This window comes from Triticum aestivum, chromosome 7B (genome assembly GCF_018294505.1).
Source record: "Triticum aestivum cultivar Chinese Spring chromosome 7B, IWGSC CS RefSeq v2.1, whole genome shotgun sequence".
Taxonomy (NCBI): Eukaryota; Viridiplantae; Streptophyta; class Magnoliopsida; order Poales; family Poaceae; genus Triticum; species Triticum aestivum.
In genome coordinates, this window is record NC_057813.1 from 24,923,110 (window position 1) to 24,938,356 (window position 15,247).

Sequence of the window (15,247 nt, forward strand, 5' to 3'; positions counted from 1 at the left end):
CGTATAGGGGCCCGGACTTGCCAAGTTCGGTTGTAGATGCTCTAAGTAACAAGTGGATCACAATCTAAGTTTGAGATTATCTCCAATGTCTAACTAAACGGGCGTCATACGTCCCATCCTTCAGGATGAATAAGATCACATCTGGCAAATAATTATTTTTTGGTATCTGTTTTGGTCCTTACATTATATAAATATATTCTCATATATGTTAGTCAGAATATTAATAATACATATTGACAAAAAATATTATGAATGACGAATCTACTAACAATATTTTCAGTGAGCCAATTTTAAATAGTATTGCCACATACCGGGAGATAGCAGCAGAGAATGTAATTTACAAACACTTTAATGATATGCAGGCTATTAGAAGCAATAGAAAATGACAAAACTTCAAATTAAACTAGTAGGTCCATACATTTCGAGGACATGCATGAGAGATCCTTTTTTTATGAGATGTTATTGCAAGTAGAAGCTAGTATACCTTTTTGGAACTTTTACCATGTCTCAAACCATGTACTTATATTTAGTTTGTTAGATTTGTATTTTTTTTCTTTCAAAAAACAATATATAAAAGAAGAAGACTTAAGGACGCCATTTTTGACTCACATGAGCATGTGGTCCCTAGAGCCAAAACAATGAAAATTGTTAGAGATTCCTATGTATAAGCTATTCTTGGTAAGCTAAAGACATTTCATCCTCTAAACTCTTGCTGAAGTCCAAAATTAACCCAGAACCGCAAATAACACTAGAACAGATTAGACTGTCACGCTGGTCATAGCACCACACTGGAGTAATCTTCTACAAGTGATGTTAAATGACAAAATTGACGGTCACTACTAGAATCAGCTACTTTGCCGACTTCCTCGGCAAAGATCCAAAAGAACTCGGCAAAAATGTGTTTGCCAGGTGCGGTACTTTGCAAAAAAAAATCTCGATAGAACACATTGGCAATAGTTAACTTTGCCGAATTTTTATACCAAGAACTCAGAGAATACTCATAGAGTCTTTCTCGAGTTTCCAAAAAGGAGAACTCTAGAAACCACTAGCGCTAGACGAAATGACCTATTAATGGTGGTGCCACGTGGCCAGAGCATTGCCGAGTTCTCGCATGCCGAACTCGGCAGACGCCTGATGAATAGAAACGTGGTGCGTGCCATAGGTGGTTGCCGAGTTCTTGCCTTTGCCAAGCGTGGAACCTAACAAACGTTCAGCAAATATGATGCGTGGCAGAACTAGCTGCCAAGTTCTTATCTTTGCAGAGTATGTTGCAGGAGACCTCGGCAAATTCTTTGAAGAATAGTAATGTGACACATGGCACAGACGACTGTCAGGTTCTTGTATTTGCTGAGTATGGCGCCACGGGGACTCGTCAACACCTTTGGGGAGCTTTGTGCAGGGTGAACTCGGCAAAGAAAACCCGTGAAAGACGTTCAGGAGCTGCTTCCGCATTTTCTGAGTGTGGAACTCGGCAAAGATTCCTGGAGCTACCAGCTTCTGCCACGCGTCAGATTTTGCCGACTAGTGCGCTCAGCAAAATGCTCCAGGGATAGTTTTGTCGAGCGACAGAACTTGGCAAATGTTCAATCATGTTTATTTATTATTTATTGTTGGGAAATCTTGCATACAAATAAGTACGTATGCATATATATCATCGCAAAGATACATAACATCATTCAAATATCACTTCACAAAAACAACAAGCAATATGGCGATCATTCGAACATATTTTACACAAGTGACATCGTCACAGATTTATCCAAGTTAGTCTCATTGAAGCCATGTTACTCTAATGATAGATTAAGATCCAGCTGCAGCACGGGCCGGGCCGGTCCTGCGATTCCGGTGGTCCTGGGTGAAACTAACACTCGGATCCTCTCAATATAAACATTATAACAATATCTGCAAATGTTTAGATTATTAAATGTTACCGGTAGACTAGTAGCAAGAGATCGTGAATGAACCAGAAAAACAGAAAAATGAAGGTGCGTCCGTTCTAAAACTTTGTCCAAGAATAACAGGATAATTGACACATGGCTCGCCACGTACCTTATTGAGGCAAAAAAAAGTCCGCGCTTCATTAAGCTTTCGCGTTTGCTAGTACGTAAAATGGAAAAAAGATGTACACAATGTATATGAAAAAATTTTATTTAATATCTATCAAAATTATTTAATATCATTATATAATGTCGAGCTATCGAGCTAAATCGAGCGAGCGAGTGTTGGCTCATGATCAGCTCGTTTCTTGATCGAGCTACATAAAGTGCTCATTCTCAGCTCATTTCTTTTCAAGTCAAACTCAAGTCAAAACAAAATACGAGTCGATCTTGAGTGGCTTACGAGCCTCGAGCTTTACTTGCAGCCCTAGCCACCACTACTCCAATCCAGCCATAGTTTTTATTTTCTTGAGAGGGTCGACGATGGACTGTGTTTGTTTACTGACCCATCTTTTTTCTTTTCATTTCCCTATGTTTTTGGCTAGCTTTCGGGCTTTGTCTGCCTGTACATATTGCACATGTTCTCCCTTAATCCATGGCAGAGTTGTTGCCGCTTTTGTAGTAACATATATGGACTTGTAGTAGATTGTCATGACCTTTCGTCACAGCTAATGGCTAAATCCTCACGTTCATGCATGTGGTGGTAACATGGACTGTTCAGATCTTAGCTAGAACACACATTAACTATCATATCATGTCATAATTTTTTATAGGCCACTGCCATGAATAATATATGAAGTACAGAGGACAATTCAAATAATCAAATTTAAATTACTATGCCTGCGGCCACCCCTCGGGAATATAATTTATACTTCTTGTTTCTTTTCTTGACACTAAGTGATACTTCTTGTTGGACGCGAACCAAGCCAAGTATGTACACCAACTATCTGAGTTGACAGATGTAAGTTAGCTTAATATTGACTAATAGACGTAAGATGCTAGTCATGAACGAATCCATATCATCTGTCTGTATTTGTAGATGTCGAGTCATCTTGCACTTTTTGTAATAGCCCATTGGCCAACTAGCTATTATTTGGATGGATAAATCATCTTATATGATATATGTTGCCCACTTTGTTACTCCCTCCGTTCTTAAATATTTGTCTTTTTAAAGATTTCAAATGACTACCACATACAGATGTATATAGACATATTTTAGAGTGTAGATCCACTCATTTTGCTCTGTATGTATTCACTTGTTGAAATCTCTAGAAAGACAAATATTTAGGAACGGAGGGAGTACATTGCAAGATTTCTAAGTGCGTCAAAAGGGTGTCGCTAAAGATGTTGTATCCGTAGGTTTTACATTCTTTATTGAGAGATGTTGCACAAAAGTTGTACAATGTTTCAAGTGTACACTATGTGAATTTGGTTATCCTGTTTATTAGATGGACATATCTCAATGCTTAATGGTGACACACATATACTCCAAGTTCTTTTGTTCTGGTTAGTCCATTGTTCGAGGTGATAAGCATCTATATTACCATAAGCTAATCAGTGCTTCATCAGCTTTGATAGATATGTACTCTATTTGAACTTTATTTAGAGAATTCTAGATCAGAATATTAGCAAGTAAGATACACATCAGACTATACAATTACATAAATTCCAATACTAATGCAAGTTGCTGACCGGAAATCCCTTTTGGTGACCGAGCTCCAATGAGGCCTCCAAATTTAAAATTCAAATTTCATCAAAATCCATATTTTTACGTTTCAAAAAATTCAAAAAAAAACATAGAAATATATGAAGGCATAACACACATATGTGTAAATTTTCAAGGCAAAATACGTTGAAATGAGGGCTGTGCAAAAAATACAAATCTAGGGCTGTTTAACACATGATACTATTCATCCTTACAGGCCCTAAATTTGTCTTTTTTGTACAGGTCGCAACTCAAGGTATTTCATCATGAATTTTTTACACACATGTGGGTTACATCCTTACATGCATGCATTATTTTTTTGAATTTTTTGAAACATAAAAGTTTGAATTTGAATTTTTCAAAAACAAAGGGCTCCATGGAGCTCGGCCTCCAAAACGCCATTTTCATTGCTGACATGTTAAGAACCACTTTAACTTGTATCTCCAAGGACCGGGATGCAATTTTCTTTTCTAGAGGTGGTTTTCTTGTATTGCTAAATCCATTAAATATGGAGCATGTGGCTTTGTTGTAGAAAGTTAATTAAATGGATTTTCCAGCCGCAAAAGAAATTGAATGGATTTTCAACAGCTTGATTTAATGTTTGGGGATCCATATCGAAATTTACTCTCTATTGGGCGAGACTTTGCAAGTAAAACCAATATCATAAATGCAGCTAATTAAATGGATCTTAACCTTCTCATAACTGGTATAACTACATGCTCTAATTTAATTAATGTGACGTGATCTTAACATAGTAATATTATTATGCAGTGCACAACTAGCAAGTCGACTAAAGATTCATAATATTACTACATCAAGGACTTCATTAACTGTCATTTATAGGTTGTACATCTGTAGATCAGATGATTTGGAAATATTCTCTGGATGGCACATCCACATCATGTTATCTATACCACAGGCTGAGCATTGAGATCTATGTGTCCAATGGATAAGAAACTAAGATACAAGCACCACATCTATATGGCATCCATAGAGATTATAACATGGATGCACTTGACATACTGTCCACACCCATAATATATGATGGCATACAGGTCCATCCATACAATAAGAGCTACTTATTTGGCCTATGGATGCCGACATAAAGAGAAGATCCGTTGGCATATACTAACAGACAAAACAATATGGCTTCAATTTGACTATCTTAGGTCTTTTCGTCAATTTTAAGCTTACATGCATGGGTCAAGTAGATAGTAATGACCTTTCACCAAAGCTAATAACTGAGGTCGCACATGCAGGCATGTGGAGTGTTTCAAATCTTAGCTAGAACGCACATGAATTATAACATGCATGCTACAATAGTTGAATGACATCCGACGCATCCATATACTACACCCTGTCATGATATCTTTTATATGCCACTGACATGAGTCATATATGAAGTATATAGGGAAATTTAGATCTATTTTAAATTAATATACATGTAGCTAGCCGCCCCTGAGGGATTTAATTGCATATTATAATTACAATATATATCTGCAACTAGTCCATGGAAATATAATTGTGTCTTTTGGTTGTACGCAAACCAAGGTAAGTACCAACATATCTAAAGGCGTACATGTGCGTACACCAACTATCTGACTTGACACATTTAAATTAGCTTAAAAATGACGAATATACCTTATTAAGATGCTAGTCAAAATGAATCCATATCCATTGCTTGCATTAGTTGATGTCGAGCAATCTTGCACTTTCTGTAATTGTCCGTTGGCCAACTAGCTTTTATTTTTCGGATAATTTTTTCTTTTATAATATATGTTTCCCTCTTTGTTACAATTGAAAGTTGCTAAGTGCATCAAAAGGATAAATCACCTAGATATAATCAAAGAGGGGCATGAAAATAGAAATCCCATTTATTTATAGCTTTTACAATTTTTATCGGTATGTTGTACAAAGGTGGTGTATATACCTTGTGTTTAAGTGTACACTACACGAATTTGTCTATTTATTAGATGCACATATCTAAATACTTAAAGTGGCACATGTATATTCCAAATTATTATGTTCTACATATATGGTATAGTTTACTATTGCTTGTTAGTTCATTCTTCGATGAGATAAGCATTTATATAACCATAAGAACCATAAACTTACCAATATTTAGAAATTATAGTGAATTTAGATAGTTGGCTTGTGAGACATCCTTATGCGGATAAAAAAACCATACCCAATCCTGACATGGAAAACTAGTCATGTTAGATCCTTAGTTGGATTACAGGTCTAAGTTTTGCACAGGATGTTAAAAAGTCTAAAACAACACTAATTAAAGGCCCAAGAGAAACCCACCAGAGGTGGGCACTAGCACTCCAAGCATTCTATATATAGGATACATCTACCCGAAAGTACCTTTCTGCTCCCGAGCTCATTTGAGCTCGGTGAACAGTAAAATCAAAAAAAAAATCAAGAAATTCAAAAAATTCCAAAAACAATCTCAGAGAAACATTGACAAAAGTTCTAAGTGGTTGCAAAAATTCATCATGAAATCACATTCCTGTAAGGCGTGGCAAAAAAAACAAATTCAGCCTCCAAAATGCTTTTGAAAGTAGCATTTTCAGAGTACCGATTATTTTTTGCCACGCCTTCTAGAAATGTGATTTCATGACGAATTTTTGCAAGCACTTAAAACTTTTGCCAATGTTTCTACCAAAAAAATTTTGGAATTTTTTGAATTTTTTTCAATTTTTTTTGATTTTACTGTTCACCCGAGCTCATATGAGCTCGGGTGCAGAAACTCCACGTCCTACATCTACCCTCTTATTCTCTCACAAAACACAACGAGATACAACTCCCCCCTCCCCCATTCAACTAGCCCATTCAGTTCTCTCTTTTCCCCTTCTTGCATACAATCATCTCCATGGCTAGTCCATTCGGTGTCTTGGTTTGTCTACTCATAGTGCTACCACAAATCCTTGCTATTTCTAGCCCCATCGATGAGATTGCACCTCTTAAGACATGTCAGTTCCCTTGTATGATCGAGGTTAACTTGCACTTGTTCTTGCACCAATTCGTCGACGGGCCAAACAACCCAAACCGCAATGAGGAAACCTTACTCCAAGCAAGTTTTCCTTTTGGGTTTGGGACGACGATAGTCCATGACTGGACTCTTACCGAGACAACAAATTCCAGAGACACGGTTGTTGCACGTGTACAAGGTGTGCATGTCCAGGCATGTTTAACCAAGCCTAACAGATGGTACACAACTCATAACATAGAGTTTCAGCAAGGAAGGTAATATGTTTCGCTACTTTTCAATATCTAAGTATATTTCATGAGTTCTTTGCATGCAACATTAAATTTATGTCCTTACCTGTACTATATTTGTAGCCAAGGGTTTCACACACCTTACTAGTGTATAGACACATATTAATAAGTGTGCATTTGTCAAACTCTACATGCACTTCTGACCCTATGACGGAACTTTCTATTTTGAACATGAAACAGGCTTGCGGGGTCCACCCTTCAAGTGATGGGTATAACCGCAGGTTTGGAAAGTGGGCAGTGGTCTATTGTCGGTGGAACTGGTCAATTCATTATGGCACAGGGTATAATAAGTTTCACAAATCATCCAGCCTCTACTTTTGAAGATGGTATTAAAGAACTCAATATTCGTGTACGCTTCACAAGGGATATTACACAAGCCGTAAGTATAATATTATGAGTTTATATTCAAATTCTTGTGCTCTATTTGTTGAAGAGAAATGGATTGTACCATACATATTATCCTACTGAAATTGCATTACATTAAGATATTTGTGGACATTCAAGTGCAAATGCATTAAAGGAGATTCTGTTTTAACAACATTAGCCATATTTAACTAAATCAAATGCTTGTTGAATGTTTTGTGCATTTAGTTTATAGGGTGTTGCATATCAAGTAATGAAGCTTTATGTACGAACGCTTGACATGACACTAGCCATGGTTTCACTTTTCGCTGCAGGCTTGAGGTGCATCTCGTCCCTTGAAAGACTAGCGCCAATGTCAGTAATTTGATGGGGAAATGTGTTTGCATTTTGCTTGTAGTGTGATGGGTCGTTGTTGTGGTCTGCCTCTGTCATTAGAGTATGCGTTAGCTAGCATACCCTCTTTCTATCTTTCATTCAAAATATCATGTGGGTTTCTCGCACGGTGGATATCCAGTCCATAATCTGTGTCAACCCATCTGTTTGTTGGTGTCTATGTAATGTCTTGGATATGATGTGGAATAATGGAGCTTGTTTGTTTGAGAAAGTGTTATACCCACATAATTATATTATTTGTGTTAATCATGAGACAAGCATATATGAAAACTTAAAGCAAAACAAATTAATGAACACAAGACCACCGTTATTCATACACTTAACAGTGTCTATCCCGAAAGCAGTTTACCTCAAGGACCATAAGAGCCCCATTATTTTCCACAACGTCTAGAATAATTGCCAACAAAGATATCACCCAGGCGTCCATGACATAATGCAATTATATAAAAATGATAGCCATGTTATTTGGTAGCATCGACAGATGCATATACATGATTTGTACTCTTTTAATAAATACACAAAAGATTTGTGCATTGATGTATCGCAAGGGGAAAAATTGATGCATGGTATAGAATTGAGGCTCTTAACCACAAGGACCTAGGCTCGACCTTGACTCGAACAACGCAGGGCTACAACGGCTGTACTTCCTCCATAAAGAAATATAAGAGTGTTTAGGGAGAGCGGCATTACTGAGATGGGCGGCATCTGAACATGTTATCTTGGTCGTACGTCCAGCTCCAGGGATTTGCGCTAGTGGGTCCATGGCAGGAAATACGGGTGGAAGAAATTGACGTCGACTGGCGGTATACGGGGATGAACAGTGACGTATGCCAGCACCCGGGCTCGTCTTTTTGAAATGCACGTTACGCTGACGAGCCGAGCCGTTGATCGGGTCCGTCACGAGAACCTGACCCAAGGATCAGAAACATAATCGCGCCGTCTGCTGCAGGGCCAACCAGCGGCCCAACACATGTCCTGACAGACCCCCACCACTCAAACAACCACAATTCCTTTTTCCGAATTTACAGAATATCTTTTTGCCTTGCCTTATCCAGCAGATTGCTGCTGTTACACACTCCATAGCCTCTCCTTGTACAGCTCCGTGAAAGATGATTCCGACGAGGTGAGGTTCGCCGCTCGGCGCCGTAGCTGGCGGCCAGACGGGAGCTGTCGCGGCTAGCGCCGCCCGCCTCCGGCCTGCTGCGCCGCGTGGGGCAGTGGCCTTGACTGAAGGCAAGATGGGGTCCGTGCAAGCTAGCTCCGCTTGCTTCAGCCGCGCTGCGCCACACGGGGCTGTATCCTTGGCCGGTGTGAAGTCGGGGGGCGTCGCGGGTAGCACCGCCCGCGTCCAGTGCGTCCAAGGCTGTGGCCGACCAGCTCCCTCGTAGAAGGTGGAACCACAGCGCGTGCACCCAGTCAGCGGGCGCGGCCGTGGCCGGTGGCGAGATGTCGCAGGAGGTCGTTGGGTCACATTTGAAGAAGCGTGAGCTCGATGCATCTCAACAGGCAAAGGTGATTCTAGTTGCTTGCTTCTATCAAACGTTTTGGCTACCGAATCCCAAGAAAATACCGAGGGTGAGCGAGAAACGTGGATACCGCGGTTACCATAAAATTCCAAGCAAAAGCCGCTCGAATTTTTCAAAAGTAATTTGAATTCAAATTTTTCTGAGCTAGGAATATATAAGTATTGAGCTCAAGTGGTTCACAAACAAGGTGTTCGCGCAGTGGCATGTTCTCATCGTACGTCCTCAACATATGCAACGTCATGGGTTCGATTCTCTAACCTTGAGTTTTAGAATACTTATTTTAGAATTGGTTAAACAAAAAAGAAAACAGTGTCTATCCCTAAAGCAGTTTACCTCAAGGGCCATACCTTATTATTTTCCACAACGTCTAGAATAATTGCCAACAAAGATATCACCCAGGCGGCTATGACATAATGCAATCATATAAAAATGATAGCCATGTTATTTGGTAGCATCGACAGATGCATATACATGTCTTGTATTCTTTTTACAAATACACAAAAGATTTGTGCATTGATGTATTGCAAGCGGAAAAATTGATGCATGTTATAGAGTTGAGGCTCTTAACCACAAGGACCTAGCCTCGACCTTGACTCGAACAAGGCTGGGTTACAACGGTTGTACTTCCTCCATAAAGAAATATAAGAGTGTTTAGGGAAAGCGGCGTTACTGAGATGGGCGGCATCTATGGGCGGCATCTGAACTTGTTATCTTGGTCGTACGTCCAGCTCTAGGGATTTGCGCTAGTGGGTCCATGGCAGGAAATACGGGTGGAAGAAATTGACGTCGACTGGCGGTATACTTATTTTAGAATTGGTTAAACAAAAAAGAAAATAGTGTCTATCCCTAAAGCAGTTTACCTCAAGGGCCATGCCTTATTATTTTCCACAACGTCTAGAATAATTGCCAACAAAGATATCACCCAGGCGGCTATGACATAATGCAATCATATAAAAATGATAGTCATGTTATTTGGTAGCATCGACAGATGCATATACATGTCTTGTATTCTTTTTATAAATACACAAAAGATTTGTGCATTGATGTATTGCAAGCGGAAAAATTGATGCATGTTATAGAGTTGAGGCTCTTAACCACAAGGACCTAGCCTCGACCTTGACTCGAACAAGGCTGGGTTACAACGGTTGTACTTCCTCCATAAAGAAATATAAGAGTGTTTAGGGAAAGCGGCGTTACTGAGATGGGCGGCATCTATGGGCGGCATCTGAACTTGTTATCTTGGTCGTACGTCCAGCTCTAGGGATTTGTGCTAGTGGGTCCATGGCAGGAAATACGGGTGGAAGAAATTGACGTCGACTGGCGGTATACGGGGATGAACAGTGATGTGCGCCAGCGCCCGGGCTCGTCTTTTTGAAATGCACGTTACGCTGACGAGCCGAGCCGTTGATCGGGTCCGTCACGAGAACCTGACCCAAGGATCAGAAACGTAATCACGCTATCTGCTGCTTAGACACGCGTCGTCTGCTGCATGGCCAATCAACGGCCAACACGTGTCCTGACAGACCCCCACCACTCAAACAACTACAATTCCTTTTTCCTAATTTACAGAATATCTTTTTGCCTTGCCTTATCCAGCGGACTGCTGTTGTTCCACACTCCATAGCCTCTCCTTGTACAGCTCCGTGAAAGATGATTCCGACGAGGTGAGGTCCACTGCTCGGCGTCGTAGCTGGCGGCCAGACGGGAGCTTTCGCGGCTAGCGCCGCCCACCTCCGGCCTGCTGCGCCGCGTGGGGCAGTGGCCTTGACTGAAGGCAATATGGGGTCCGTGCAAGCTAGCTCCGCTCTCTTCAGCCGCGCTACGCCGCACGGGGCCCTATCCTTGGCCGGTGGGAAGACGGGGGCCATCGCGGCTAGCACCGCCCGCGTCCGGCGCATCCAAGGCTGTGGCCGACCCGCTCCCTCGTAGAAGGTGGAACCACAGCGCGTGGACCCAGTCGGCGGATGTGGCCATGGCCAATGCCGAGATGTCGCGGGAGGTCGTTGGGTCACACTTGAAGAAGCGTGAGCTCTATGCATCTCAACAGGCAAAGGTGATTCTAGTTGCTTGCTTCTATCCAACGTTTTGGCGACCGAAGCCCATGAAAATACCGAGGGTGGGCGAGAAACGCGGATACCATAAAATTCTGAGCAAACACCGCTCGAATTTTTCAAACGTAATTTGAATTCAAATTTTTTTGAGCTAGGAATATATAAGTATTGAGCTCAAGTGGTTCACAAACAAGGTGTTCGCGCAGTGTCATGTTCTCGTCGTCCGTCCTCAACATATGCAAGGTCGTGGATTCGATTCTCTAACCTTGAGTTTTTAAATTTTTATTTAAGAATTGGTTAAACAAAAGAGAAAACAATGTCTATCCGAAAGCAGTTTACCTCAAGGGCCATAAGAGCCCCATTATTTTCCACAATGTCTAGAATAATTGCCAACAAAGATATCACCCAGGCAGCTATGACATAATGCAATCATATAAAAATGATAGCCATGTTATTTGGTAGCATCGACAGATGCATATACATTTCTTGTATTCTTTTTACAAATACACAAAAGATTTGTGCATTGATGTATTGCAAGGGGAAAAACTGATGCATGTTATGGAATTGAGGCTCTTAACCACAAGGACCTAGGCTCGACCTTGACTCGAACAAGGCAGGGCTCGATGCATCTCAACAGGCAAAGGTTAGTTGCTTGCTTCTATCCAACGTTTTGGCTACCGAATCCCAAGAAAATACCGAGGGTGGGCGAGAAACGCGGATACCGTGGTTAAACTTCCGAGCAAAAACCGCTCGATTTTTTCAAACGTAATTCGAATTCAAATTTTTCTGTGCTAGGAATATATAAGTATTGAGCTCAAGTGGTTCACTAAAAAGGTATTGGCACAGTGGCATGTTCTGGTCGTCCGTCCTCTACGTATGCGAGGTCGTGCGTTCGATTTTATAACCTTGAGGTTTTTAAATTTTATTTAAGAAATTGGTTAAACGAAAAAGAAAACAGCTGTAATGGAAGGTAGTGGGTCTCGAACCAGCGACCTAGGGGTTGAGCGGGCAAGGGACGACCATATTTGCCAGCAGACCACACCTGGTTCAATGATAGAATGAGTTTATGTCCTACTTGACTAGGCTGTAGCCATTCAAATTCAAAATTTTCAAATAATTCAATTTTTTTTGCTCGGTACGCAGCTTTCTCGTGGGTAGCGAGAAACGCGTATACAGGGCGGTATCCGAATTTTCCGCCCGGTACCCAAAACCATGCTTCTATCTATGTACTGCACTAGCTAACCAGCTCTCACTTATCCACGTATTGACATATGTACTGTACTGTACTTCTATGTACTGTACTGTACTTCCATGCCAATTCCTCTTAATAAAGTTATTTTTAGTAAGAATGACTCCGCGATGAAGATACCATGCAAAATGATACTCCCTTCGTAAACTAATATAAGAGCATTTAGAACACTAAAATAGTGATCTAAACGATCGTATATTAGTTTACAGAGGGAGTATATGTTAAATTATGAAGAAATATTAAGCCCATGTAGGCACACATGTTGGTTAGACGTCCATATGTAATCCACGATTCAGCTTTATCCATTAATTTGACTAACAAGATGTGGGTTATTTGCCGGCGTGGGTTAGCAGTCAAAATATCAGAGTTAGTGGAGTAGCAAGTCATATGTATTTACAGAAGAGTAAAATACACCACAGGTCCTAAAACTATTTGAGGGGTGCCGAGTTGGTCCTAATCCTAATACTATGAAATGCATATCTGGATCCTAAAAAGTTCTCCAAGTCTGTCACCCGCAGTCCTATCCGCGCGACATCAACTTTGACTTGCACGGGCGGTAGGTTGACTACTGTTATGTGGCAGCTTTTTGCACGACCCTCCTCCTTGCACACATGCTTGGACAAAGAACCATATGGTAACTTTGAATAAAATGAAGCTGAAAGGACATGTCTCCACAAACAAAACGAGTGCGGAGAAAAGGAGTATAAGGAGGTCGATCGTACTTAGACAAAGAACAAGGGCTTGTCAACCACGACTTTGATATCGCCGGCGTCACATAATAGTTCCTCGATGCATGGGTATGGGGGGCGCGGTGATGGATTTCCAAACTCTTCCAGCCCCACGTCGGCCAATGCTTCCACGAACACCACTCCCTCTCCGGTGCAGTCCACCACCAGCTTGTTAGTGGGGAGAATCTCTCTCAACCGACCGGCCATGGGGTAGTAGTACACCAGAGCCTCCGCGAAGCCAATGCTTCCACGAACACCACTCCCTCTCCGGTGCAGTCCACCACCAGCTTGTTAGTGGGGAGAATCTCTCTCAAACGACCGGCCATGGGGTAGTAGTACACCAGAGCCTCCACGAGCGCTACCTTGACGGCCTTTGCCGGCGTCGTCGTTGGATGGCCGCCTGGTCGGCAGCGAAAGAACTCGACCCCAAAAGAGTAGACTCGTAGGTCATAACAGTCGTCGACGTTGGAGAGGACTTTGGTCTCGCGTGGTGTTGGCCGTGCCGGCGCCACCAGCTCGGGCAAACTCCGGCGTGCGGTGAACTTCACCATTGTGGTCCTACCCTTGGGTGCTTGTGACCTTGTGTTGTACTGTACCTCCACTAACTCTGATATTTTGGTTCATTCATGTATCTCTCTCTATATATATACATATACACACATAGAGATGCTTGACGGGTAGAAATGATATACTCCTACATCTCTTGGTCTCGGAGGATAAGAAGAGAGCTTTTTGTTTCACATGTCATAGCACGTGAAGATGCTGTTTGTACACATGTGTCGGGAGTGTGTGCAACTGGATCACTCGGAATAAACAAAAGACTGCAAATGGACAAACTCGATTCATGGCACCCGTATCACACGTTTATCCAAGCTTTGTCATTATTGCCTAATCTCATGAGTCTCCAGCATTTTCCATGTGATCTTTGCCACTGATTGCCTCTCTTTGGTGCAAAGGCTGAAATCCAAAGCCCACGATCGTTCTGTTGTTGGTTCCGTCATTGATGATATCAAGATGGCAACTCTAGGCTTCTCCTCGGTTTCGTTTTTGCATGTTCGTCGGCAATGTAATGTGTTGGCTCATGTTTTAGCTAGGTCTTGTTTTAACTCTTCTGGTCTTTGTGTTTTCTATTCTGCTCCGGAGTGTATCCAGGAGGCTTTGTATGACTTTGTTTTTTAGTCAATAAAGAGCCGACATTCAAAAAAAAAAGCATGCACATTCACCTGACCAATTACTTCGCTAGTTTATTTTTTTGAGGCGTGCAACCTCGCTAGCTTATGTGAGACCTGTGGTATTTTCTACTCAACACTCAGTGCGGCAGATTGCTGACCGTGTGAGCTGGGCCGGGCCATTTGCACCGTTTTTTTTTTTGTAATTTTCAATTTTTTTTCAATTTGTGTTCATTCTTTGGTTTTCCTTTTCCCTTTTCTTTGATTTATTTTCTCAGTTATAAACATAATTTTGAAATATATTTAGAGTGCACCATGAACATTTTTTTAAAACCTGGCAAACATTTTTCAACACGTGATGTACATTTTGAAGTACATGGTGAACTTTTCTCAAAAATTGTCGGTGCAAACTTTGAAGGCAATCACGCATTCTCAGACAATGCTTGTGCTATTCTAAAAATATTAACAAATTTGAGTAAAAATTTCATGTAAATTCAGAAGAATGCAACACCTTCTTTAAAAGATTCTTCATATAATTTTAAAATAATCACATTTTTCTTAATAAAATGCTTGTGTTTCAAGTAAAAACACAAGAGCAAACACGAGAAATTGCTAAAACATGTAGGAGGGGTGCTCTATGACAAACAACACGCAACGGCCGAACATGGACGTCCTATGATGGACGTGACTATGCGTTTGGGCAACTATTCGTCGTACTGAGCGCCAAATAAGATGTCTCTAGACTTATTCAAGTTACCATGGACAAAGCTTGAATTGTGTCAGAGCCAGAATCCAATACACACGGACCCATCTAGTAGGAAACTTTGAAATCATTAGTTAATGT

The 15,247-nt window shown here is 41.1% G+C and overlaps 1 protein-coding gene across 1 annotated transcript; it reads left to right on the plus strand.

The window, feature by feature from the left end:
* Window positions 1-6,517: 6,517 nt before the first annotated feature.
* Window positions 6,518-7,607, plus strand: LOC123157576 (dirigent protein 5-like). The gene is made up of 3 exons (XM_044575854.1): window positions 6,518-6,891; window positions 7,105-7,303; window positions 7,602-7,607. The coding sequence occupies exons 1-3, from the start codon at window positions 6,518-6,520 to the stop codon at window positions 7,605-7,607; spliced, it is 579 nt and encodes a 192-aa protein (XP_044431789.1).
* The last annotated feature ends 7,640 nt before the right edge of the window (window positions 7,608-15,247 follow it).

Excerpts from the sequence above, each read along its gene's own strand:
- LOC123157576 (XM_044575854.1), top strand. The coding sequence starts at position 6,518 with ATGGCTAGTCCATTCGGTGTCTTGGTTTGTCTACTCATAGTGCTACCA. Across the intron at positions 6,892-7,104 it reads ATAGAGTTTCAGCAAGGAAG|GCTTGCGGGGTCCACCCTTC; the intron begins GTAATATGTTTC and ends AACATGAAACAG.